Genomic DNA, 24996 nt, shown 5'->3' on the forward strand with positions numbered 1-24996 from the left:
GCGTAATTCTGATTTTTATAATTTGGCGTATGGACAAGATGCATAATGCCGTGACCCACGAGCACGTACATACCTAAAGCCATATATATGTACACATCCATCAGAAATTTTCTAAAACTAAAGAGTATTGATCACATGCCCTAGACTACAAGGACCTTCTTTTACTCCTGAACATATATCTAATTTTTCATATATAATACACACCTTACTAGGAAACAACATGCCAAAAAGCACCCATAATAGCAAGGAAAATGTGACATGAGACCTCACATGGGAGGATCACATTTGCAAATGAAGTATTTTGAATGAAAACTAAAGTACAATTATAAGTGTTCAGCAAATTCGCATTCTAATCTTATGCCATCAAGAATAAATACTTTGAGAAGCTCATGGATAGAATTAGAAATCCTATGTGGCCATAACATATCAATAATTCACCATACATCAAAACATGCTACAAAGGCTTGCTCAACAACACCATTTATCATTCGAAATTGCACGAAACATAACTGTTATCGACAACTCTTCCTTCTAAATTGAAAATGGGAAATTTGGAATTTGTTCATATCAGATCATTTCAATAGAAACTATCATAGACAACTCTCCCTTCCAGCTTGAAAATGGAAAACTCAAAATTTGTTCAAATAAGATTATTTCAGTAGAAAATTCCTAAATTGACTCGTTTAAACAAAACCAATAATCACAACTTAAAATTCAGAAATATTGATACTCCATCTTCTAAGAGATTCTCTTATTGCAAAACAATTATCTAGTAACATCTTAATAAACAATTAATATTGTTTGAACCTTCTCATTTTCAAATATTGATCTCTAAAAGATAAGTGGTTTATCTTTGGAAATATCCATTCTCCAACTCTAGATTAAAGCATCATGAATCCTGTCTGTATGGTACATGTATAGTTTCGTTCATATTAAACATGCTTCTTGCACACTATGCAGACTTGCTTCTTCTTGATACATATAAAATGATATTCCACTAATTTTTACAGACCTTGCGAGGTGCATGAGGCGCGGTACTGCTGCTGCTGGGGCTATGAATGTTACATTATAATTTGCCTTGTGCATGTTTATGCTCCACTATCTAGCATTATTGTCTGGTTACAGGAGTCTCTTGTGCATTATAGAGTGACAACCTGATCCAAATTAATGTTCTGGAACTGCTTAAATGATTTAAAGCAGTAGCCAGTCATCCCTCGAGTGATTCTGTTTAAAATCACTCACAAGCTTCTGTTATGCTACTCTAAAAATACTAAAAACCTAGGTTTGCTAAATTCCACCATAACAATATATTTATGTTCTAAACCTTCCAGCACGTTGGAATGTCCTCTGACATATTTCTATTTTATGTTTCCCTTCACAAATCACATTCTATGATATTCCAGGCAACAATACTCAACAATGGACCTGCAAGTAATGACTGCGATGAAGATGGCATATTCCAGTGAATTATCATCAACTGTTTGAAATTTGCATACATGATTCCCTTGTACTTGTATTGTAATATCTTGGGAAGGTTAGAATAAATAAGTCATGTAATCCAAAGATACAAAAAACTTGCTATTCTTACATTGAATAAGAGAATGAAAATTCTAACTAGAAAAACAAGCTACCTTAGAACCATATGATTTAGCTCAAACCAATGAGTTTACCTTAGAACCATATGATTTAGCTCAAACCAATAAAAACTCATAAAAGAGACAAAATCTTGCTATTATTAATTGAATACGAGAATAAAATTTCTAAACTTCAAAAACAAGCTATCTTAGAAACATACGATTTAGTCCTACTCAATGTCTAGATAGGTCAAAGTTCCTGTAAAGAGATCACTTTGTGCTTTGTGCAATCCCATATGTGACTAGAGTGGGAATTCAGATATTGCCTGGCTGAAGCTTGAAGGTAATGTTGACTCTGCAAATCCTTGGCATAGAGAGATGCGGAAATTGCAAATCCTTAGCATAAAGAAAGATGGATGAAGACCCGTGCATGGGCTTTCCAAGGTTCATGTTATTTGAGTAATTTATCACTAATTGATCAGGGGATGGAATGCAGAGGGTAAAAAAACAAACCCTGAAATAGGCTCGTATCAAGTTATTAATGGATATGGCTTATCCCTGGCTATCATTCTTTTGACGTCCATGACCTAAGCTACGTGGGGAAATCCCTAAAGACAATAAGTTATAACAGTAAAATGTGCACAAAATGAATGCATTTCCAGGTCCCCCATATTCTAGCGTTTTCAGTTTCAATCTTTCCTTGGAATTCCTCGAGGATATCATGGAATGGAGTCGTTACTAGTAGCTGACATGATCTGTCTATGTGCTCTTTGAATTGTGGCTTATCTTTTACATCCATAATATTGCATGGTCTGAATCTATGCTTTAGGTGGGAAATGTTAACTTTATGGAATTTCCTATGTTTCTAAATGCTATTGTATCAGCTCTTCATAGCAGATGCACACCTATCATCTATCCCGAAATACAGCTTCGTGCACATTATTCTTTGGATAAGTTTTTACTGTTTCAATTTTCCTGTTCCCCCAAATGAGGGGGGGGCAATAGATTTTTTTCTTCTTCTCAGAATAAATAACACTAACAGAAGCAAACAATAAGAGAAACAAATTAAACACAGAACTTGGATTTTCTTGTGATTAGATAAATGGAAATAAAGAGGAATCATACACACCCCATACCCTTTGTGCCAGTTTTTTGACCTGCAGCAGAAATTTTCTTTCAGAAAGTCAATGTAGAGATTTGCCATCCATAGAGACTTGCCATATTCATTAAGAAGCAAATGAGCAATTTGAGCTACTCATTGAGGAAGGAGAAAGGCCACCGAATTAATACTGGTCAAAGGCCCAAGGTTTCATAATGGTGTGGCAAAAGAGGAGACCTTGAAAAGCCATGAAGTGTATGTAGATCTGCAATGCTAAGCATGATTAGAAGCCATGGTTTATCACTAGTGACTAACCCATTGTTGGTCTCCCATTGGTACCAGATTTAGAAGCCATGGCTTAACCATTACCACATTTAGAAGCCATGGCTTAACCACTACCACTTCTAGAAGAAAGCCTAGAATGGCACCTTTTCCATTTCCATTTCCATTTCCAAGGGGGACCAGCAGTTAAGTTTAGAGCCACTAAGTTCACCAAAAACCCTACTATAACTCGATTTGACGCAATGGAACCATTGCTTTGGAGGGATTCTACGAATTCTCGGTTGGACAAACCAAATGGCTTTTACCTGTTTTGGTGACACTTACTCGTTCAACATCTTCTGTAGTTGGCCAAGGACTTGAAATGTATTGGGTGGTGCAAGGTTGCTAGTGTTACTAAGTGTGATCCGCTAGATGTAAAATCTGAGAATCAAGATTAATGTTAACACTTTACTTTGTGGCTTACCTTGACATTTGAGGTGAATGAGGATCATTTATGGCCTAAGTCACCATAATATAGACATAGATGGTTTGCTCGACATCGTTGTTTGTTAGCTTCAGCCAATGACCCTAAGTATTATGTGTTGTACCAATCTCCACTGGAGTGGGACCACCTCTTCATATCTTTGTTGGCCCTCAAATACATGTTGCACCAATCTCCATTGGATGTGGGGCCATCTCTTCATAATTTCAACTTTCATTGGTTGATTGGGTGGGGCTCAAAAAAGGAGGGGGGGTTGCTACCACATGCATAAGTCTTGTTTTCTTCTTCATTAATCCACTGTAGAACATAATTGAGTTCTTTATTGGACCTCTCACCCTTTAATGTATAAGCCTTGTTTTATTCTTCATTAATCCATTGTAGAAGATAATTGAGTTCTTTATAGGACCTCTCACCCTTTAATGTAGCAAAAGTCAAGAAGTAGGCCCTCCACTCTTGTTGTAGCTTTTTCTTTATGTCCGCATGCCTTATCTTCTCTATAAAGATTATTATTCCCTCGCATTACATTTATGGCCTTCACCAAATTATATTTAGGGCCTAAAACGTAATCCCAATATCATATTTGCATCTTACCTAGCCTTATGCTCCATACTTCAATTTCTATGCCATCAGTAGCATTCAGAGCCAAAATCCATGCAACAAAAAGTTAATGGGTGGTTGTCCTAAAGTTTATTAGCTTTACCTTTCAACGGAATGGTTTTCTTCGTCTTAAGTCAACCTTTTCTTATCCTAAAGTTTATTTTCCACTATTAGTTTATACATTCGGTGAGATATTCATTTTCTAGGGTCTTATAAGCGATGCCGCGAATAATTGTATACTTTACTACAGATGTATGCTTTTTAGAGGGATGGGCTAAAGTTTTCAAAATTTCTTGATTCGATAAGAACATTAGTTTTGAGTATTTTTCCAACACAGTGGGTTAAGGATGATGTCAATGCTCCAAATAGTTTTGTTGTTCCTTTTGCAAGTTGCATATATACTTCTCGAGTCCTAAACCTTATGAGTATTGGGAGTAGTACATTGTTAGTGCACGTTTCTTTTTTTGTTTTCGACACTTCTTTTCTACAGGACGATTGACCTCATTGTATAAACAACATCTTAAAAGCTTCATGCAGTAGGCTACTTTATTTTAAGATGTATCATTTAAGTTCTCCAATGACAAATGCTTCTTTCTAGTGTTTTGGATGCCTAGAGCTAAATAAAGGGTATATGGTTCATGTTTAGATCTTTTGGTGGCACCTAGTAGGGAGCTTGTGAGGTGCAGAAGTCCACGTCTTCGAAGATGTGGGGGTCTTGGAAGACGACATCAATTTGAGACATGCAAGTGATGATCTTAATGTATGTTCTCATACTCTATATGTAGGAGTCTATAAAGAGTATTAGTCTTTCGTTTTTCCATCCCAAAAGCCAAGAGCATCATCAATGTAGAGTTTGATGAATTGGATTTTGCTTCTTTCTTCATCATTCTCTAAAAAACATAAGAATAGGCATCCATAGACTATGACAAAATAAAAACCCATTGTTGTTCCAGAGATTGTTGCAAAAACCCTCCATCGAACTCCAAGAAATGATGTGGGCATGCTTGGGCAAGGATCATGATAAGTTGAGTTCATCAATTGAAGCGCGAGAAATCGTATTCCTCGAGGCATATAATCCTTTTGATGTGGGCATGCTTGGGCAAAGTGACTCAAAATTGAAGAGTGATGTGTCAATGGGTAGCCAAAGTTCTTTGAGGTCTTTAAGTAGGGAAAGCGAATCCTCAATATGTTGCTTTGGTTGCTGGAATAGAGGAAACAACTTATGGTCAAGTATAAGATATGCCTATATTTGGCTCCACCACCCCTAAACCTTTAGGTGATTTTACCCTCAATCCACATGGGAAAATCCCTTGTTGTTTTTTTGAGTAATGTAACCAATGTCTTGTATTCCTCAAGAGATTTGATGAGATAGGCCTAAAACTATGATGCATCTCTATGTCTAGAAGGTCTAGTCTTGAATAGAGACGTTCATATTCATCTCTATCTAGAAGGTCTAGTTTGGAAGGGGGTTTCTTGATAGTTTGTTGTGTGTTGGGCAACTTATAAGGTTGTGTTCTCTTGAATGTGTTTGTGAGCTTTGAGGATCCTTCATTAGCAAAAGTCATAGACTTTAGGGAATTCTTACGGTAGAGTGTCTCGTTGTGGTGCCGTTAATGTGGGTTGCCTCCGGAATCCACACACACTCTTCATCTTTTTGAGGTTCACTTATTGCATCATGGTAACAAGGGCTATTTTTATAGTGTCGTAGAACATTGGTCATTTTATAGTTCAACTCTTGATGGCTCTTTTTGTAGATTTTTTAAACATTTGGCCAATGTTTGCAATGTAATTCATGGTCATGGTTGTTAGTCTTGGCCATTTTTACTATTTTACCTAGAGTTTTGGATCATTTTCGTAAATTGACCTACAATTATACACTTTCATATATTTCCACCAATTTCACAATTGAACTAATAATAGCTCTTTCTTGAATTTGGACGAGTCTTACAAAAATGTTATGTTGAAACGTTTTGGGACATTTTTGCAATATGTTCTTTTGCCACCATTCTCACTTAGGCACTTATTTCGCCATGATTCTCCACGTGTACCAAATGCACCATGACAATACCATCCTTGCCTCACGATCTCCCCTAACTCATCCACCTATCCACCCATCCTATGGTATTTCATATGATATGTTGTTACGGATGCTAGATGTAGCCATCCTTTACAAGGTGAAGAGAGTAACTTGAACCTTCTCTACTAAAATGGCTATAAATGATTGAAAAACGAGAAGTTGGGTGTAGTGCATTATTCATCCCATACAAAGGTTCTCCTAGCACATTAGAATTATATATTGGAGAGATCACAACCTTCTCCAAATTTATTCCTTGTTCTTATAAGACCTTTTGTCATTTTTTGTCGAGGTCCTCTCCAATTCATTTCACTCGTTTTTGTGATGCAAAAGATTATTTTCCCACGTAGGGTTTATCACATCATAGGGAAAATGCTACAAGATTCCAATAAATATGCTATAAACCACAAGCTGCACATATCGCCCTTAAAAATATAATGTGAACATACGCGAATATAAGTTACAAATTGATAATACATAGTCTGATAATATATAGTCTGATAATACATAGTCGGTTCCATTATTGTACTAAAAAGGAAGACATGGGCCCACATGTGACAATCCTCTCGCCTAACACCACCAAAATTTCAATCCTGTCACAATTCACAAACACTAACCACACATTTGTCGGCACATAGCCAATTAAGGCACACTGGGGGATGGGAATCGAGTGCCAATTGACCACAATCAAGACACTCCCTTATTTCCACACATGTTCATGGTGATGTGTAAATGGATAGAGAGAGAGAGAGAGAGAGAGAGAGAGAGAGAGAGTCAAAAAGAGAGTTTCGAGTTGGCGAGACCTTGTCTCGGCCTTCTCTCGTTTACTTCGTCAATCATGGGTTTGTTAGTGGAACGAGGAGTAAAATCAATTTACGGCCGCAGGTGAGTCCTTCCTTATTTACACACACATGACACATTTCCCCTGTTTCTTCTAAAGGAGAGAAATGGAGAAGAGATAAAAGAAGAAGAAGAAGAAGCAGCCCCATGGAAGGTGGATGGATGCTGGTGGGATATGGTTAAACAAAAAAAACACACACACTTATTTTGCGTGTAACCCCCACCCCACCCTTTTCCTTCTTCTCCCTTTTTTGGGACTCTTGTGGTAGACAGACAGACAGACAGACAGACAAACAGACAGACTCAACTCATTCAACTCACTCACTCATTCACTATGGCTATGGCTATGGCTATCACAGCTATTACACCTCCCCCCCCCCCCCCCCCCCCCCCCTAACCCTTTCCTTTTTCTCTGAAACAGGCAGGAACCACCATACATATATATATTGTATATATATATATATACACATGTAATGGCACACATATATGTTAATTAATGTATATATTATGTCTGCTGTCTTTCTCTTCTGCCCCCTGGGCCCTGCCTACCACCAGAGTATTGTTATTGATAAGTATCAATCCAATGCGGCAATGGTGTGGGGATGATGATTAGCATCAGTCAATCATCCAGCCTGCCTTTTTCTGGGAGATGCCTCCTTCCACCCCCCCCCCCCCCCCCCCAAAAAAAAAGATGCTCCACTGCACATTATCCATTTTGATTATTATGTGTGACCCTGCTGTGTTAGTTAATTAATTCACAGCTTGAAATTACAACACACACATGTGCTGCTGCTGCTGCTGCTGCTGCTCTGTTCTTCTATTTCTTCTATAGCCCTCACTCAGTACTCATCATGCCCCCCACCAGCCAGCACTACTACTTCATTCACATGTATAACATCCCCATGCCTCTGATGATGATGATGATCACAACTGTTACCTTCATCATCATCCTCATTATGGACACTTCCATCCCTAATGGTGGTCCGGCCGCAGCAGCAGCATCAATTGCCGACGATGATGGCGGTGCTGCTGAAGCAGCTCTCTTGCTGTCTTTCAGAGATGCTGTATCCGCCGTGGAAGAAGACCCCCAGCAGGAATGCCTGCAAAACTGGCCGGCAACAACAGCAGGTAATGCAAGCAATAACATCAGCCACAGCCTGGCCCCCGATTATTATTGTGACTGGAATGGCGTGGTCTGCAGCAGCTCCGACCGCGATAGCGATGAAGATCAAGTTCGTGTTGTAGTTGCTCTCAATTTCTCCTACTGTTATCTCGAGCAGAACACTACACAAGAGCTAGCTTTTGCCCCTCTCTGTGCTCTTCCCAATCTCACAACAATTGACCTCACCTACAACAACTTCTACGGCCCCTTTCCCCAAACACTTCTCAACTGCAGCAAGCTGCAGTATCTGAGCCTCTCCGCAAATCTTTTAGTCGGGGATCTTCCCAATACAATCCATCGCCTTGCAGAGCTTCAATTCTTGAATCTCTCCTACAACAACTTCTCAGGCTCCATCCCACCTTCCTTCGGCCACCTCTCCAAGCTTATTCACTTGGATCTACATGCCAACTTGCTCAATGGCTCGATTGCAGATATCTCCAACCTTACCAAGCTCGAGGTCTTAGCATTTGCATACAACCCCTTCCTTCCGCAAAGATTGCCAGAGCTGGGCAACCTCACACATCTCACCACACTCTGGTTGACGAACTGCAACTTCGTAGACTCCATACCTAGCAGCCTTGGTAACCTTCGCATGCTCACTGATCTTGATCTGTCTAAGAATTTCCTCACAGGAAGCATTCCTGGGGCCATCTTCTCCACCCTGGGTAGTCTACAACAGCTGTTGCTTTATAAGAACCAGCTTGAAGGTCCCATCCCTGCAGAAATCGGCAACCTCACCCGATTGCGTCAATTAGACATTGCCACAAACAAATTCTCAGGAGAGCTGCCATCCACCATTTCCCTACTTCAGCAGCTCACCGTATTCCATGCCTATGAAAACCTTCTCTCTGGTCCCTTTCCAATCGGTCTTTCAACTTTCCAGTTTCTCACAGACGTTGCCATATTCAGCAACAATTTTACAGGAACATTACCTCAGGATCTGGGTCTTGCTTCTGAGACTGGGTTTGTGGTTTTTGACATCTCCAACAATGGGTTCACAGGGCCCCTACCACCTCATCTGTGCAAAGGGGCAGCTTTGCTAACCCTAGCAGCTCTAAACAATGACTTGGTAGGGGAAATTCCATCAGAGTACGGGGATTGCTCAAGCATTCAGCGCCTGAGGCTTGAGAATAATCGCATCTCTGGTGATGTGCCTTTGGGTTTGTGGGCTGCACCGGCTCTATTCATCCTGCAACTGGATGGAAACGAGCTCAAGGGCACCATAGCTCCCAACATCGCAAATGCACGTAACCTCTCCATTCTCCGGCTAGACAACAACCAGTTCTATGGAAGCCTCCCCGCAGAGTTGGGAAGTGTATGGAACCTCACTGTCCTATCCGTCTCTCACAACAACTTCTCGCATGCCATACCCTCACAGATCGGTAAGCTACAAAGCCTCTCTGAACTCCACCTTCAGTATAATGCTTTCTCTGGGGATATCCCTTCCTCTTTGGGTTCTTGCTCTGGCTTGGGTGTTCTGGATCTGTCGAACAACATGCTGTCAGGTTCCATCCCTGTTTCACTTGCAGGTTTATCGGCTATCAATTCATTGGATTTATCCCACAACCAGCTCACGGGAGGCATTCCTGAGGTGCTCTCCGAGCTCAAGCTCACAAACCTCAACCTCTCCTACAACCTTCTCTCAGGTCTGGTACCCTCTGCATTCCTTCACAGTGCTTTTGATGACAGTTTCGAGGGTAATGCTGATTTGTGCGGTGACCATCTTGTTGGCATACGACCGTGTACCAAATTGGATTCTGAGAATGGAACCAAAGCTTCCAAGTTTCTCCTGCATATTTGGCTGGCAGGCATCTTTGGAGCGGCATTCATTCTACTTGTATTGGGATTTGTGTGCCTCTATATACTGCCTCGGCCTAACATGAAGGCTAGTGGACAAGGGGGGTTAAGTTGGTATATGGCCAGAAAGAGCAGCAGCAGAAGCTATACTGATTCATGGGAACTCCAGGGAAGTAAGTCAACCAGAAGAATAGATCATCCATGGACACTAACCTCCTTCCACAGGGTACAATTTAGTGAGCATGACATCATGAACAATCTGGAGAAAGGAAGTGTGATTGGCAGTGGGAGGGCCGGTAGAGTGTATAAGGTTGTGCTGGGGAATGGTCAGACTGTAGCCGTGAAGATGATTCAGTTAAAGAACACGACCAGCAGCTATATGGGCATGAACAACAACGATGAATATCAGATAGAGGACAAGGGATTTAGGGTAGAGGTGGCAACACTAGGAAAAATTCGGCACAGGAACATTGTAAAGTTATTGTGCTGCTGCAGTAACAAGGACACCAAGCTCTTGGTGTATGAATACATGCCCAATGGCAGTCTGGGAGACCTCTTGCACCAACAGTCAACAAGCTCCTCTCTAACAAAAAGTTTGCCGTGCAACCAGCAAATACATGCCCATGATCCGGAGACTAATGTGCACGATAAGCATAGCACAAACTTCCTCTTAGATTGGCCCAAGCGCTACAAGATTGCCATGGGTGCAGCACAGGGCCTGGCCTATCTGCATCTTGATTGCTCACCTCCCATTGTTCATAGGGACATAAAATCTAGTAACATTCTGCTTGATGCCGACTTTAATGCGTACGTTGCAGACTTTGGAGTAGCCAAACTGATGCAGCACCAGCACTCTAATCAAACTTTATACCCGCCCAATGGTGATCCACACATGATAGCTGCTGGATCAGCTGACAATGGCACTTGTTCTTATGTACTCACATCTAGAGTTGCTGGTTCTTATGGCTACATTGCACCAGGTAATGATCATTAGCTTAATTTTTAAATATGGAATGCCTTGTAGGTTGAATTGTCAGATTTTTAGTTTTAATTTGGGAGGTGTTTGCAGAGCATGCTTACACATCCAAGGTTACAGAAAAGAGTGATATCTACAGCTTTGGTGTGGTGTTGCTGGAGCTGGTGACAGGGAAGAAAGCAATCGTGCAGCAGCCTGGTGGGAATTGTATGGACATAGTAAGATGGACATACAACAGGTTAACTATGACCAAGGGCGACGATGATGCTGAGAATAATGATGGAAGTAACCAGAATCACCAGTTACAAGCAGACATACATATGCGAGTCTTAGACCCTGGGCTGGCTAATTGCAAGTGCTGGCATGAAAGCATGGCCAAAGTTCTGCGTATAGCCATGCTCTGTACAAGCTCATTGCCCATGCAGAGACCCTCCATGAGAGACGTCGTTCACATGCTCAAAGATGCAGATCCAGGCACTTATATGCAAATGCTCGCATCAAAATCTACTAATTATCAAAAACAGCAAATTATTTGATAAGCATATACTTGTACATGTATATCTGGACGTTGCAAGTTCATTGCCCATTCAGAGGAACTCCATGACATAGGTTATTCACATGCTCAAAGATGCAGATCTCACCTCTTCTATGCAAATGGTTGCATCGAAATCTACCACTAATTATGACAAGCAGCAAGCTACTTGATAAGCATCTACTTATACTCATGTATCTGGAAGTTGCCAAAGGCAACGCAGTATAGAATCCAGATCTCCATCAAAAATATGTCAACTCTTTAACATTGTGAATAGTATAAAATACTTAAACTTTTCTAGCAACATGGAAGCTCAGAAACGTTTTTCTTTGTCACGGTCCAAATGATCATCAATGTCAGGAGCATTGATTCACAAAGTCATCCCCGGATGCATGAGACACATTTCCAACAAACCCATACTCAACAACACTACTTCTCGCTAGGTATGTTACATTAGTTTGCAAAACAACTATCATATTTTTCTTGTATTTCAAGCCAGCTACTATTTTGCAGACATGAGCATTATGTTCAGCAAACCTGTATTCCCAGGCTCACATATTAGGTCCTGTAAATCCATATCCCTGAAATGGTTGTTCATAGTGATCAAATTTGGATCTATGCCAAAAATTGTCCATCAACTTTGGCACCTATAAAATAAAGTACAATGTGGTCAAACTTTAGCGCCTCATGAAGTTATCAAACACATTCTGAGCTTAGGCCAGAATGTCACAAATAAGGCACTGGCAATGACCATTTTTTTCCAGGACTCCCTGGTGATTGCAGCATGAATTTCTTGTCCGTAAGTGAAGCACCAAATCAACTGCAATCTTTAAAGCAGGAAGCGCATGTGATAAAATCCAGAAAGGCATAATCACATTGAATTTATTCAAAGCAATCTAATGTTCCTGAGGAGTATCATGCCTGATATATCCCACGATTAGTGCATTCCATGATACTGTATTTGGAGACAAAAAGCTGTCAAAAACCTCTTGCATTCTTGTTAGGAAACTGAAATTCCCAGGCATATTTATTTAATCATTACCTGAGAACGATTCAATCATCCATATGTTGCTCTTTGATTGCAGAATGTATTTTTTCAGCTTTTCTTGATACCAAACGCTTTCAAGCTACTAAGGAATGTGATGTTATTGGGTAAGAAATGTTATAATCTTTCATAGCCCTTCAATGCTTCCTTACCATCATGTTTGGCGTATTCTGTAATGAGGACATTCCAGGAGATTAAATAGCCTTGGAAGGAAATCATACACGCCATGGGTCTCCATGAAGAAGCCATTATTGACTTACATACCAACTATGGTACTTTGAACAAAGAAATTTCTTTCATCATCTTCTGCTGCGATTGTAGCATGTAATTGTTGTCCATTAATTCTGGCTCTTATGCAGCTACGTGCTGGTAAGCTACAGAAAAATTGATAAGTATTGGGAGAGAGGCCAGCAAGCTGCATTACCGTGAACGGTTGATTGACTGCTTCCACACGCATGTTTAGAATAACCTCCAATCAGTGAAGTTCACGAAAATATGTCATAAAGCCATGAGATTTTGAAATGCATTTCATGACGAGACCCAAATTAATATACATGTGCACTACCGGCATAAAGGATCCTATTCAACAAATATACTCGTGGAAAAGATGTGCACTGCTTGTCTCCTTTTCTAGATCTTTGCAAGATCCGGATTACATTTTGATGAGAAGAAGACACTTGCCCGTGCAAGCTCCTTTTCTAAGCTTGGCATGATGCTGCATTTTCCCTGCATGTAGAAATGAAGTAACATATACATAATCGCAATCTCCACACATACTACACAACATACAGTATTTAGGTGCTCTGTTTCCTTCCTTACTGCTAGGGAGACCACATTTCTGTTCTATAAACCAGGTGAAAAATGCTCCAACGCTGTGATGATACAGAGACCCACATCGCAAAAATTCTTGTGCTATCGACACACAATGGCCAATGATTGCTGCTGTCGATTCTTGTCGACGCTCAGCACATACACAATTTCAGGGTTCAATTGCCCTCGGAATGAATGCTTCGTTTGTTCATGTTAATTGGAACATTTAAAGAAATACTGATAGACATGGAAACACTATCTAAGAAAATTAGGAAAGATTTGGTCGCCACCACAGAAATGACCATCCATTTGTTTACCCAAGCAAGCTCGCCAATAATGATACTAGGGAGAGTTCCCACTCTTTTCTGATGTTTGTGATGATCTTGGCATATTGAGGATTCTTCGCTTATAAATATAGAGAGGCATTATAATGACAATGTAATCTTGCTCCATTGCATTTTGCATTTGAAATCTTGACAGTAATGTGGGGTTTGAAGCGGAAGCTAAGCACCTATAACAATTCGAGTGTGTGAAATGCACCTATAATAGCAAGGAAAATGTGTGAAACCTCACATGGGAGGATTCACATCTGTAAATGAAACAATTGAATGAAATCCGAGTACAGTTATAAATGTTCAAGAAACTCACATTCTAATCTTGCGTCATCAAGAATAAATACTTTGGGCAGCTCATGAATAGAATCAAAAGTACTCGTGGACATAACATATCAATAATTCACCAAAATCAACGTGCTATAAAGGCTTACTGAAACACAACATTTCTCTTGGATAGAAATTTAACCATAAAATCAAAAGTTCTTGTGGCCATAACATATAATTCACCAAAATCAACGTGCTATAATGGCTTACTGAAACACAACATTTCTCTTGGATATATATTGAACCATAAAATCAAAAGTTCTTGTGGCCATAACATATCAGTAATTCAGCATAAATCAACACGCTATAAACATTACTCAAACACCAAGATTTAACATTGGAGATTGGAAGAAACCTACATCATAGACAACTCTTCGTTCCAACTACTGAAAGAGCAACATGTCACAAGAGTATATTCTCGTTCTTCTAAGACATCCTCTTATTGCAAAACAATGATCTAATTACACCTTCATAACAGCTATATTTGGTTGAACCTTCTCATTTTCAAACAATGATCTTAAATGATCAGTAGTTATCTTTGGAAATATCCATTCTCCAATTCTAGATAAAAGCATCATGAATCCTGTCCATGTTGTACATAGTTTCATTCATGTTAAACATGCTTTATTACTGCCTCTTGCACATGATGCAGACATGCTTTTTCTCGATTGATAGAGAATGATAGTCCCCCATACTTTACAGACTTGGTGTGAACACACCTTGGTGGCCTTTAATGTGTGCTTGTTTATCCTGAATGGAAAGTATATCCATTTCTTTCCTGTAACAATTCGGGTTCACAATTTGTCCTATCAATAATGTGACGGCCAAGATATATATCTTTTCACAGACGTTGGGCAAATCAAATCAACAATTGAAGTCCACTAGCCGATGAAGGATATTGTAAGAACTTATTTTTTTAATGCCTCATAAGCTGCATTGACTTCCCGAAACTTCGCCTCAGCAAAATCTGATGACACCAATAGAAAACAGTTGTCTTTATGGATATATACAAATATAAGTGGCAAATTTCATATTTCATATCTCCAGTTCTAAGCAGTGCTCACACATAAATTTGGGTCAAGTTGTCACTCTTTAATGCACAAGAGACTTCACCTCAACAAAATCGTATGACATTCGAGAGAAAACAGTTGTCTTTATGAATATATACAAATATAAATGGCAAATTTCTTATTTCATATCTCCGGTTCTAAGCACCAGACACCAATTTGGGTCAAGTTGTCACTCTCTAATGCAATAAAGACTCCTGTAACCGGGCAATAATGCTAGATAGTGGAGTACAAACATGAACTAGGAAAACTATAATACATTCGTAGTCTCTCCAGCACCACATCTCCATGCTCAATTGTTTTAAACCACAAGTACAAAGTTTACCCATGGCTTAATTGATTAAAAGTTGTAGCTATTCATCCCTCCAGCTCTTCTATTTAAAATCACTTACAAGCTTCTGTTGTCCACTCAATCTAAAACACTACATCTAGGTTTGCTAGATTCCATCATGACTACATATTTATAATCTAAAACTTCTTGCATGTTTGAATGCCCTCTCACTGATTTCCATTATATGTTTCCTTTCTCAAATGTCAGTCTACCATGTCCAGGCAACAGTACTTAACAATGGACCTGCTCCTATTCGGACATATTGATTTTGACGAAGATGCATATTCCAGTGAATCATCATCAACTGTATCTCATACAGCTAATAAATATTGTGAAGGTCAAACGTAGAACAAATAAATAACTGAATGTTTGTATAAGAGAAAGCACAGAAGAAGGGAGTGGGGGGCGGGATGGGGAGTGAGTGTACACCTTTTCTATGTTGATTTCGATCAGGATGATATTCCATCGCCTTCGCTCGATACGCAGCCTACATTAGAATAAATAAGTCTTATTTTAAAGAAACAGTCAACTTCTTTAGGGCTATTATTGCTATTCTTCATTGAAATCCAAAGATACAAATTCTTGCTATTCTTCATTGAGTAAGAGAATAATATTTCTAAACTTGAAAAACAAGCTGCCTTGAAACTTGTTAATCTTAGAAACATAGGATTTAGCCAAAAGCAACGAAAACTCATAATGGACACCAATCATACTCACGTCAAGATACGCCCAATTCTTGTAAAGAGATTACTTTGTGAAATCCTGTATGGGCCTAGATTGGGGATTCAGTGCTTGCTTGGGTGAAGCTTAAACGTCATGTTGACTCTGCAATATAGTTTGCTTCAAATCCACAATTAGGATGTAGAACGTTTGGTCCAGAAATGTTAGTGCGAGCTGTATTTTCTTTCTTCTCACTATGTTTCTTGACCCACAAGACTCCCTGATTGTTTCCTTCCTTAAATAAGACTTAGTTCCCTACTGTCAACTTGAACATGGGCATTTGACGTAATAAACAACCAAAAACATGAGGAAATTGGTGAAATTAATGAAAACTCAAAGGATGTTTTTGAGTTTTCCTCTAATAATATGAGTAAACATACTTTCTACCCAAAGAAATGCTCTTATGCAACATGGCCATTATCTATCTGGTGGTTGATTTCCCTTTTGTGAATTCTGCATCAACACGCATTCAAAAGTGGGAAGAAATAATGCAGCAAAAATGCATGGGTCTCCATCCACCTTTCTTTCTCTATGCTAAAGAATTTCACTTTCCGCATCTCTCACCCAAGTTCCCAACTAAGGACTTCCATCTGTCATCAACCATCACTTTCTTGAATTACATCAGCCTACTCTCTCTAGAATTGCATCCGCCAACTCTCTAGGCATCAAGTTATTAGTATTCAAGCTCTTAGTCTTTAGGTTTAGGGATCATGTTATGATGTCTTGTACGGTACTGGATGATGATTAATTTACATTTACAACAATGGCCTTTTCAAGGATCATGTTATTTGAGTAATTTATCACTAATTGATCAGGGGATGGAATGCAGAGAGTAAAACACCTGAAATGGGCTCCTATCAAGTTACTAATGGCTATGACTTATCCTTGGTTATCATTTTTTCATGGTTATGACCTAAGCTACATTACAAACCGGGTAAATTCCCTAATGACAATAGGTTATTGCAGTAAAACGTGAACAAACCTGAATGCAGTTCCAGACTCCCTCTCTTTATTTTTTGCATCCATAATATTGCATGGTCTTGTATCCTTTATTTAAGTGGGAAATATGAAATGTAATTTCTTATGTTTCAAAATGCTATTGTATGAGCCCTTTATAGAAGTTGCACGCCTATCATCAATCCCAAAATATAGCTTCATGAACAGTTTTCTTTGGACAAGTTGTTACTGTTTTAAATTTTCTGCCCCTCTGAATGAGGAGCCAACAGAATCTTATTCTTTTCAGAATAAATAACAATAACAGAAGCAAACAATAAGAGAGAAAAAATCATATCACAGCTTCAAATTTGTTGTAATTAGATGACTGGAAATAAGAGGAAGGAATATACTACATACCTTTATGTCAGCCTGTGAATATGTACCAGCTTTTGACCTGCAGACTTTCTTTCAGAAGTAAATTTACAAATTGCCATTCATTGAGAAATAAATGAACAATTTGAGCTATTTATTGAGGAAGGAGAAAGGGTACTGAATTAACTCGTCAAGACCCAAGGTTCTATGATGTTGAACAAAAGGAGACGTCGAATAACCCTGAAAGGTCTGTGATCTGCTACGCTCAGCATTCTTCCATGCATCCCAGTCAGATTTGGACCATGACCAGTCCTCTCTGACACCTTGCCTGGGACCTGTTCTCTCATCCCCACCTTGTTGCCATTTTTCATAGCTTCGTGCATAATGTGCTCTCTCTCTTTGGAAAGCCTCCGCCATGCGTCTGATACGTTCCTGGGAAGTATTTTTATGCGAAAGTTTAAAAATTGTCATTAAAGTTTTCAATAGTGCAAAGATGGTAAAGAAAGAGTAAATTAAGATTCAACATTCACCAATCTCTCAAGCTCTTCCTTGTCAAAGAAACCATTTCGAAAGAGACGTGCCCAAGAATCATCAGGCCCTCCAGTATCTTTATGAAAATAGCCTTCTCTTTTCACAGTGCGAAACCCATCAGATGTCCAATATGTATACCGGTAAGTTCGTCTCCCATTAGTACCATTGTTGAAACCTTCACTACCACTACCACTTCCAGAAGCACTAGAATGGGAAGTTCCATTTCCAGGAGACCCACCAGCTCCACTTCTACCATAAGCCTTCAATTAAAATGAGAAATATCTCTTCCCCCCTCTCTCTAAAAGGAAAGGAAAAAGAAAGAGAAACAGGCTTTACATTAACTGGACGTAGAGTCCTTCAAAATCGATATATGGTCCTATTTCTGGAGAAACATAGGGAATTACAAAACCACACATGACTGCATTAGAAAATGCCTATATAAAACAATGCAAGATAGAAAACATGAAAGGTGCATCTAAATAGAAATAGCTGACCAAAATAAATGGTATGCAAAAGGAAAACGATGAAGTCCAAAACCTTGAAATACAAAACTCCTAAGAAAACCAGCCCATCCAAGAGAAGAAAAAAATAATAAAGGCAAACATCGACAGTGTCACCAGAACTGAACCAATAGAGGAACTGAAGGGTTGAACTGTGTTGAAATGCAAAAAGGAAAGAAGACGAGGAAAAAATTCTCCAGATACAATCGCTAGGAAGAACTCAGGGAAGAACCATGTTAAAGGATCATATATAGATAGATTGAGTAATATTGTGTAGTCATGGATAGCTTTCAAAACATTTAAGCACTGTACAGACAGTTTTGCTAGAAAAAATGCTTAGATTGTAGTACCCAAGGTTAAGCATGGAAACCCCACACCAGATTGTGAAGAGGCAGTGTTGAGGGTCACAGGTCCCTGGGGTGAGTTGGACAGGGACCCCAGATGACCCTTTGGCATACCAACCCACACCTGGAACAATTGCTTCCATGGGGTTTGCTCAAGGTTAATGGTAGCAATGGCTACGATCGGTGGACAAATGGGGCGACAGCCTCTGCCAGTTCTTCCACTAGGAGATACTTTTTAGCCATGTAAGTTGGGGGGAACAAGACCCCGAGATCCAGTGGGAAAGCCTTGGTATATTGCTATGATGGGTGCAGCCTAGCTTTGTGGCATACAGGGCAGCTTGCGATGAAGCAGCCTTATATCGAGCAGGAACAATGAGACCTATTGCACGGGAGGTCAGGCCCGTCCTGGGTCTTGTACATTTTGGAGGACTCTTTATGTTGGTCACATTATCTAGACGAATCCAAAGACAAAGTCAAGCATGACATATTGACTGTGGAGAATTAAGACAACACCCCCAAAAAGGAATGGTGTGACACACTCACACAGTGTAGGACACATTATTCAATTATGGTTTTTTTTAATTTTCATATAGTGTTTTAACAATAATTTGTGCTTGTGCCTAATGGGCAAAGCAAGTGTTTTTGTGTAGGGAATTGTCGGTTTGTCTTGGTTCTTCTGTGCAAATGTGCTGTGCACAGGTGCCATCTGTTGGCTATCCAGTGTGGGATATATGAAGTCGGGACGTAAGACTGCCTAATGTTGCCTCCCTCTCCACTATAAAACCCCTTTTAGTGTGAGACTTGTGAATCGCACACTTATGTTGTGCATATTTGCCCATTCAATGACCTCATGCAACAACAAGAAAGAGATCAGAAGGCAAATTTACGCATATGCAAAAGAAAGAGTGTCCATTGTGCAAAGGAGTATGCGTCTTGATGGCACGAGAACATTGCGCAAAGGAATATGCATCTTGATGGCACGTGAACAAGAAGGTAAGACAATAACAAGAACAAGCTGAGAAGGAGCGGTTAAAGCAAGAAGTACGAGAAAGAAAATGGTGGCCCATATTGCTATCCCTAGCAATGAAGCTGCCACTACCACCACAAGAGTTGCCACTGGCAATTCCCCTTGTGCACACACGCATTGCGCCAATGGTTAGATTTGTTGATTATCAGGTTTGAAAGATTTAAATCCAATAGATTTGCTAAATTTTGGACAGTTAGATCTAACCCAACGGTAGGTCTGAAACAGTCCCAACATGTTCCATGTGTTATTGACCCCTCCCCAGTCGATTCATGAGTTTTAGCAAGTATATTCTGATTGGTAGCTACTACTCTCAATTGCCAATACCTCGACAACACAATTGATTAGATTACCTGAAGAAAGCACAATACTTGGGTGTGATTGAAAGGACAGCAATGGTCGCCTGAGCAACTATCGGAATGGCTCCAATCCCTGGCCTCTGTGCCTTCCAAAGCATTCCATGTTTTACCAATTCCCTACAAGGCCCAAATCTAACCATTGGGTTGAATCTACCTGTCCAATATTTTGCAGATCTATTGGTTCTACATCTTTCAGATTTGATGGACAAGAAGTTTGCCAGCTGGTGCAATGCCGATGTACATAGGGGACAGAAATCGCTAAGGGTAACGCTTAAACTATTGTAATAGAAGTGGTTACAAGCTTAATGGTTATTATTCTTCCCTGAACATAGGTTTTTTTCTTAACATCTATGCTTTGTTATGTGTACCATCATTTTCATGCAGGTCTACATACTGCTTTGTGTGACTGACACTGTCTTTCATTTTAGTTTGTGGATTTTTATTCTTGCCTTCTAATTGCTCACTCTCTTTCTTGTTGTTGCATGCGGGCATCAAATGGGCACATATGCATGATGTGCTGTGTGATCCACAAGTCTCACACCAAGGGAGATTGGGATATTAGTACGCCATCAGAAGAAGTGGAATCAGTAGGCATAGGAGAAATGTGCCACAATCATCATCTGCATACATACATCGAATTGTTGATCATGTTCGCCAAGTGTAACCACTCACGGGTTGTAATAGCTTCGTCTGCACCCAATGATGTCCAATGCATTGAATTGTTGATAATGGTCGCCAAGTGGTAACCACTCATGGGTTGTAACAGCTTTGTCTGCACCCAATGATGTCCAATACACACGTGTACTCCCTTGCACCCACTTAACCATGTCTCATTTACGTTCTTTGGGACAAAACAATAATGATACAAGAACATGGGATCAATCAAATGAGAATAAGAAGAATGAAGGAGTGAATAATGGCAAACAAAATCAATCATATGCACTAGTTCACCTTCATTTAATAAATTCAATGGAGGATAAACTACCTCTCAACTCCACAATACTAAAATCACTCTAAATTAGAGTATTTTCCCTCTTACTTTCAAAAACACACACAAAGATTTCTAAATTGACCTCACTAAGGCATTTTTATAGAGGGGAGGCTACATTTGATACTCTCATTTTACCCCTCTATTCCTTCTGAGCATATCTCACCATTTCACACCTGAAAGTGTCCTTAACTTTTGACTACTTACATATGATTTTGTGACTTTACATGCTACCCACCAATGGCGACCATGTTGCCACTTTAGACATAACCCAATTTCTTACATTTATAGAAAGCATTGGTTGTGCCATGACAACTACATTGTCACAATGGTTACCAAGGTGTTGTAGATATCAAATGATGTGTTTAAATGATTTACGTAAATGTTTTTTTCGTGAATCTATGCATTGCATTATGGAAAATGATGATTATCTAAGAGATCAATCCACTAGCGAGGTATATTCCATGTAGAGGTTCTTTAAAATAGTAAAAAACTAAGCAATATTGAAGGGGAAAGTTTTTCCTCAAAATGGAGAAAAAATTATAATACAGCAATAGGACTATTTAGAGTGTTTAATAAGCAAGTTTTAAGGATGCAGCAACTACACGTAATGGTAAAATGTACATGAGCATAATGTAGAGAAAAATGTGCATATCTAATAATTATCAGAAACGACTAAGTTAATTCGTCCATCAGAACTCCCCTCACTTCTGTACGCATTTTTATCATTATTTATCAAATCATCATCCTTTCCCATTCTTTCTTTAGCACTCGTAGTTGTGATTCTGTGAGGTCATGTATTAATGTACTTTGGATTAGACTCTGAAATGCTAGAAGCAAAATCCTGAAATTTCTTGCCTTTCAATGATCTTTATTATTTATTTTGCGAGCTGGCCTTTACATGCATATGAAAAGCTAATGCAAATGTAATCTAGTAAAAGAGATGAAGAAAACCTGTCGAGCCATCCGTTCATAATCTTGAAAACGACGTCTAAGGGAAAGGATATGTCCTACCTGCAAGGAGAATATACACCTCTTAGACACTCAACAAATGGAAAAAGAAAAGATGCTATAAAACACGTGGATTATTCAAATTCATTTGAAAAGACTCACTTAATGTAACTATCATAATGTTTATAATCGTAAAGGAATTACATGTTTACTTGCATTGAAGGATGACAGCATTTTGCTATTCTTAATTGAAGTGAAATAGAGCAGTTCATTCTCAAAATTGTAATTGAATTTACCTTTCAAAGTCTGATGAGAATCAAACATTGATAGACACTAAAATTTTCAAATGCAATGCATCAAGTATCCTGTGATAGTCTTTAGTTACCACTTGAACCAAAGATCCTGCCCTCTAAAGGTGGATAAAAATGCATGCTTTATCTCAACGAAAGCTAAAATTTCGCAATGCTTAACAAGGGAAAAAGTTTATAAACAATGGTGATCATCACATAGTCCCATCTCAAAGCCTATAAATATATAAATGTTTTTGCGGGAACTCTAAAACTTGCTCACAAAAAGATAATATTTTAAAATTAAATAAATAAATTTGTGCATGAAATCCTACTAAATTATTAACTATTCTTGCACCTCGCAGTACATAAATACTTCTATATTTGCAGGAAACCTAAACTATCAACCCAACTATATTATCTTGGTTGTCCAGTCCTCCCACGGCCCAAAGTATATAAATATGTTCTCTATTTGCATAAAAACATATACGTGCTCTATTTGCATGAGAACATATGCATGCTCTATTTACATAAAAACATATGTATGCTCTATTTGCATAAAGACATATGCATGCTCTATTCGCATAAAACTATATACATGATCCATTTGCATATACCATATACAAGATGATCTATTCACATAAAAACATATACAATATCTATTTGCATACAGCGTATACCAGGTGCTCTATTTTCACACAACATGCAATACGCCATCTATTTGAGTGCACCATATGACTATACTCCACTTTCCTATAACATATACAAGATACTGTCTTTCAATACAATGTATACAGTAAGCTCTATTTTCACAACAAACATAATCCATACAAACAAATATGAAGTTTCAGCGCTGGAAAGCAAAAGCAATCAGGAAACTGATAAAATGAATTGCACGCATATATATGACCGATCAACAATAAAGGAATGCTAAAAAAAAAAGGAAGGACGAAACTTTACAGCAAGAGCAGTCATGAAAGTTGCGATGAAAGGCCAGACAATGGACCTTCTATGATTCTTTTCATGCTCCCATTCGTCTTCTTCTGCTGTGGCTGCGGCTGCGGTTCCATTGCTACGGATGTCGTTCCACTCTTCTTCTTCTCCACCAGGCATAGCATGGACACCGATGGAAAGGCAAGAGCGAAGAAGAAGAAGAAGAAGAAAACGATGGTTAGAAGAGGCAGAGATCGCTGGAAGAATTCGTCTGCAGAAGACGATGGCGATGGCGATGGCAAAAGCGCGAGGGTTCTAGCTTTTGCGGCTTTTACAGAACTATGTGCATAATGAATGAATGCATGGTTTTCGATATATTCCCGAAATACCCCTCACAGACGATGGCGATGGTAAAAGCTTTGGTTCTAATTTTTTCGAATTTTACAGAGCTATGCCCCTAATGAATGAATGTTTTTGATATATTCCGGAAATACCCTCCCAGACGATGGCAATAGTAAAAGCTTTTGGTTCTAATTTTTTCGGATTTTACAGAATTATGCCACTAATGAATGAATGCTTTTCGATATATTCCCGAAATACCTCCCAGACGATGGCAATGGTAAAAGCTTTTGGTTCTAATTTTTTCGGATTTTACAAAACTATGCCACTAATGAATGAATGAATGCACACATGCTTTTTGATATATTCCCGAAATACCCCTCGTGTATTTCCAATCTACCAAAAAAACAAGACGACATACTTAGATGGTATCTCTTGTTTGGTCTTGAAGGCCATTTTGGCCTTTTAATGAACTATATCTTTTTATTTATTTGTTTCTAAAATTAGCTTACCCTATTGGTAAGTTAGTGGTAAGTTGTTAGACTACTAATCCTAGAGATTGTGGATTCAAGGCCCAACTTTTACACTTCTCGGTTACACCAAACATACTTTCCTCTCTCTCCCTCTCCCTCTCCCTCTCCCTCCCTCTCTCTCTCTCTCTCTCTCTCTCTCTCTCTCTCATTCTCATTTTGTGGTCTTCATCCTCCATCAATCAACAATGTCAAGAGTAGCAATATCACAATATAATGGCCCAATTGAATATGTTCTTCTAAGGAGCAAGAAAAGAAAACATATCCCATCTAAAATGTGTAGATGCTAATACCAAAGGCAAACAACCAAGTGAGGATGCCAAGAATAGTAAATGGCAAGACCATAAATCCAACATATTGGGACACCTACAAGGAAATGACAAGATGAACCCAACCGCATCATCTCACCCCCTTGCGATTTAAGATACGTTCATGATATTAAATGCCACCTCCACACAGTCTTGTCGAATCACAAGATCAAGGATGATATCCATCCAAGTAAACTTTGACGCGAAGAATTCAAGGCCACGTAAAAATTCTTTCCACAATCAAGTGTCACATGCACCTAGAAGCCCGTTTTATGTGGGGGAAAGTCCTCACTCGCAAGGATCAAGCAATATTTATCACCATTTGTTACTTCCTCCCGAAAGGATCCCGGTATAATATGGCTAGAGAGGCTAGTATAGTTGATGAAGGAGCACCACATGGGCCTTCTCCATACGAACCTTTATCGGATGACATAATCCAATATTCTTCTCAAGGGGAAGTCTTCCTTGTAGGAGATTTCAATGCGAGAACCCAATCCCGACAATGCACATTATTTCAGATGGATAAAAACCTAGAAATGGTGAATGTC

General features: G+C 39.2%; 2 protein-coding genes across 4 annotated transcripts; one reads left to right on the forward strand and one right to left on the reverse strand.

Moving 5' to 3' along the window:
* Positions 1-784: 784 nt before the first annotated feature.
* Positions 785-23719, reverse strand: LOC147853557 (uncharacterized). Of its 2 annotated transcripts, none has more exons than XM_087331927.1 (8): positions 23299-23585; positions 22055-22114; positions 17885-18145; positions 17542-17786; positions 17400-17436; positions 15766-15813; positions 15664-15701; positions 785-1534 (listed from the first exon to the last, which is right to left on the reverse strand). In XM_087331927.1, exons 1-8 carry the CDS (start codon positions 23449-23451, stop codon positions 1474-1476), a joined length of 903 nt encoding a protein of 300 aa, XP_087188053.1. In that variant the 5' UTR covers positions 23452-23585; the 3' UTR covers positions 785-1473. The 2 variants fall into 2 exon arrangements, with proteins under 2 accessions (XP_087188053.1, XP_087188054.1); XM_087331928.1 differs by lacking the exons at positions 785-1534; positions 15664-15701 and adding exons at positions 14350-14895; positions 23661-23719 and having other exon boundaries at positions 15756-15813; positions 23299-23542.
* Positions 7818-12763, forward strand: LOC147853558 (uncharacterized). 2 transcript variants are annotated; one of them, XR_015531153.1, is made up of 3 exons: positions 7818-10886; positions 10976-11857; positions 11928-12763. XR_015531153.1 is itself a non-coding variant. In XM_087331926.1 (2 exons), the coding sequence occupies exons 1-2, from the start codon at positions 7835-7837 to the stop codon at positions 11416-11418; spliced, it is 3495 nt and encodes a 1164-aa protein (XP_087188052.1). In that variant the 5' UTR covers positions 7818-7834; the 3' UTR covers positions 11419-12763. The 2 variants fall into 2 exon arrangements, 1 of the variants encoding a protein (XP_087188052.1); XM_087331926.1 differs by having other exon boundaries at positions 10976-12763.
* Positions 23720-24996: the final 1277 nt, after the last annotated feature.

Source organism: Azolla caroliniana, unplaced genomic scaffold, assembly GCF_043228905.1.
Source record: "Azolla caroliniana isolate FFs.n. ecotype wild unplaced genomic scaffold, voAzoCaro1.0.p SCAF_16, whole genome shotgun sequence".
Classification (NCBI taxonomy): domain Eukaryota; kingdom Viridiplantae; phylum Streptophyta; class Polypodiopsida; order Salviniales; family Salviniaceae; genus Azolla; species Azolla caroliniana.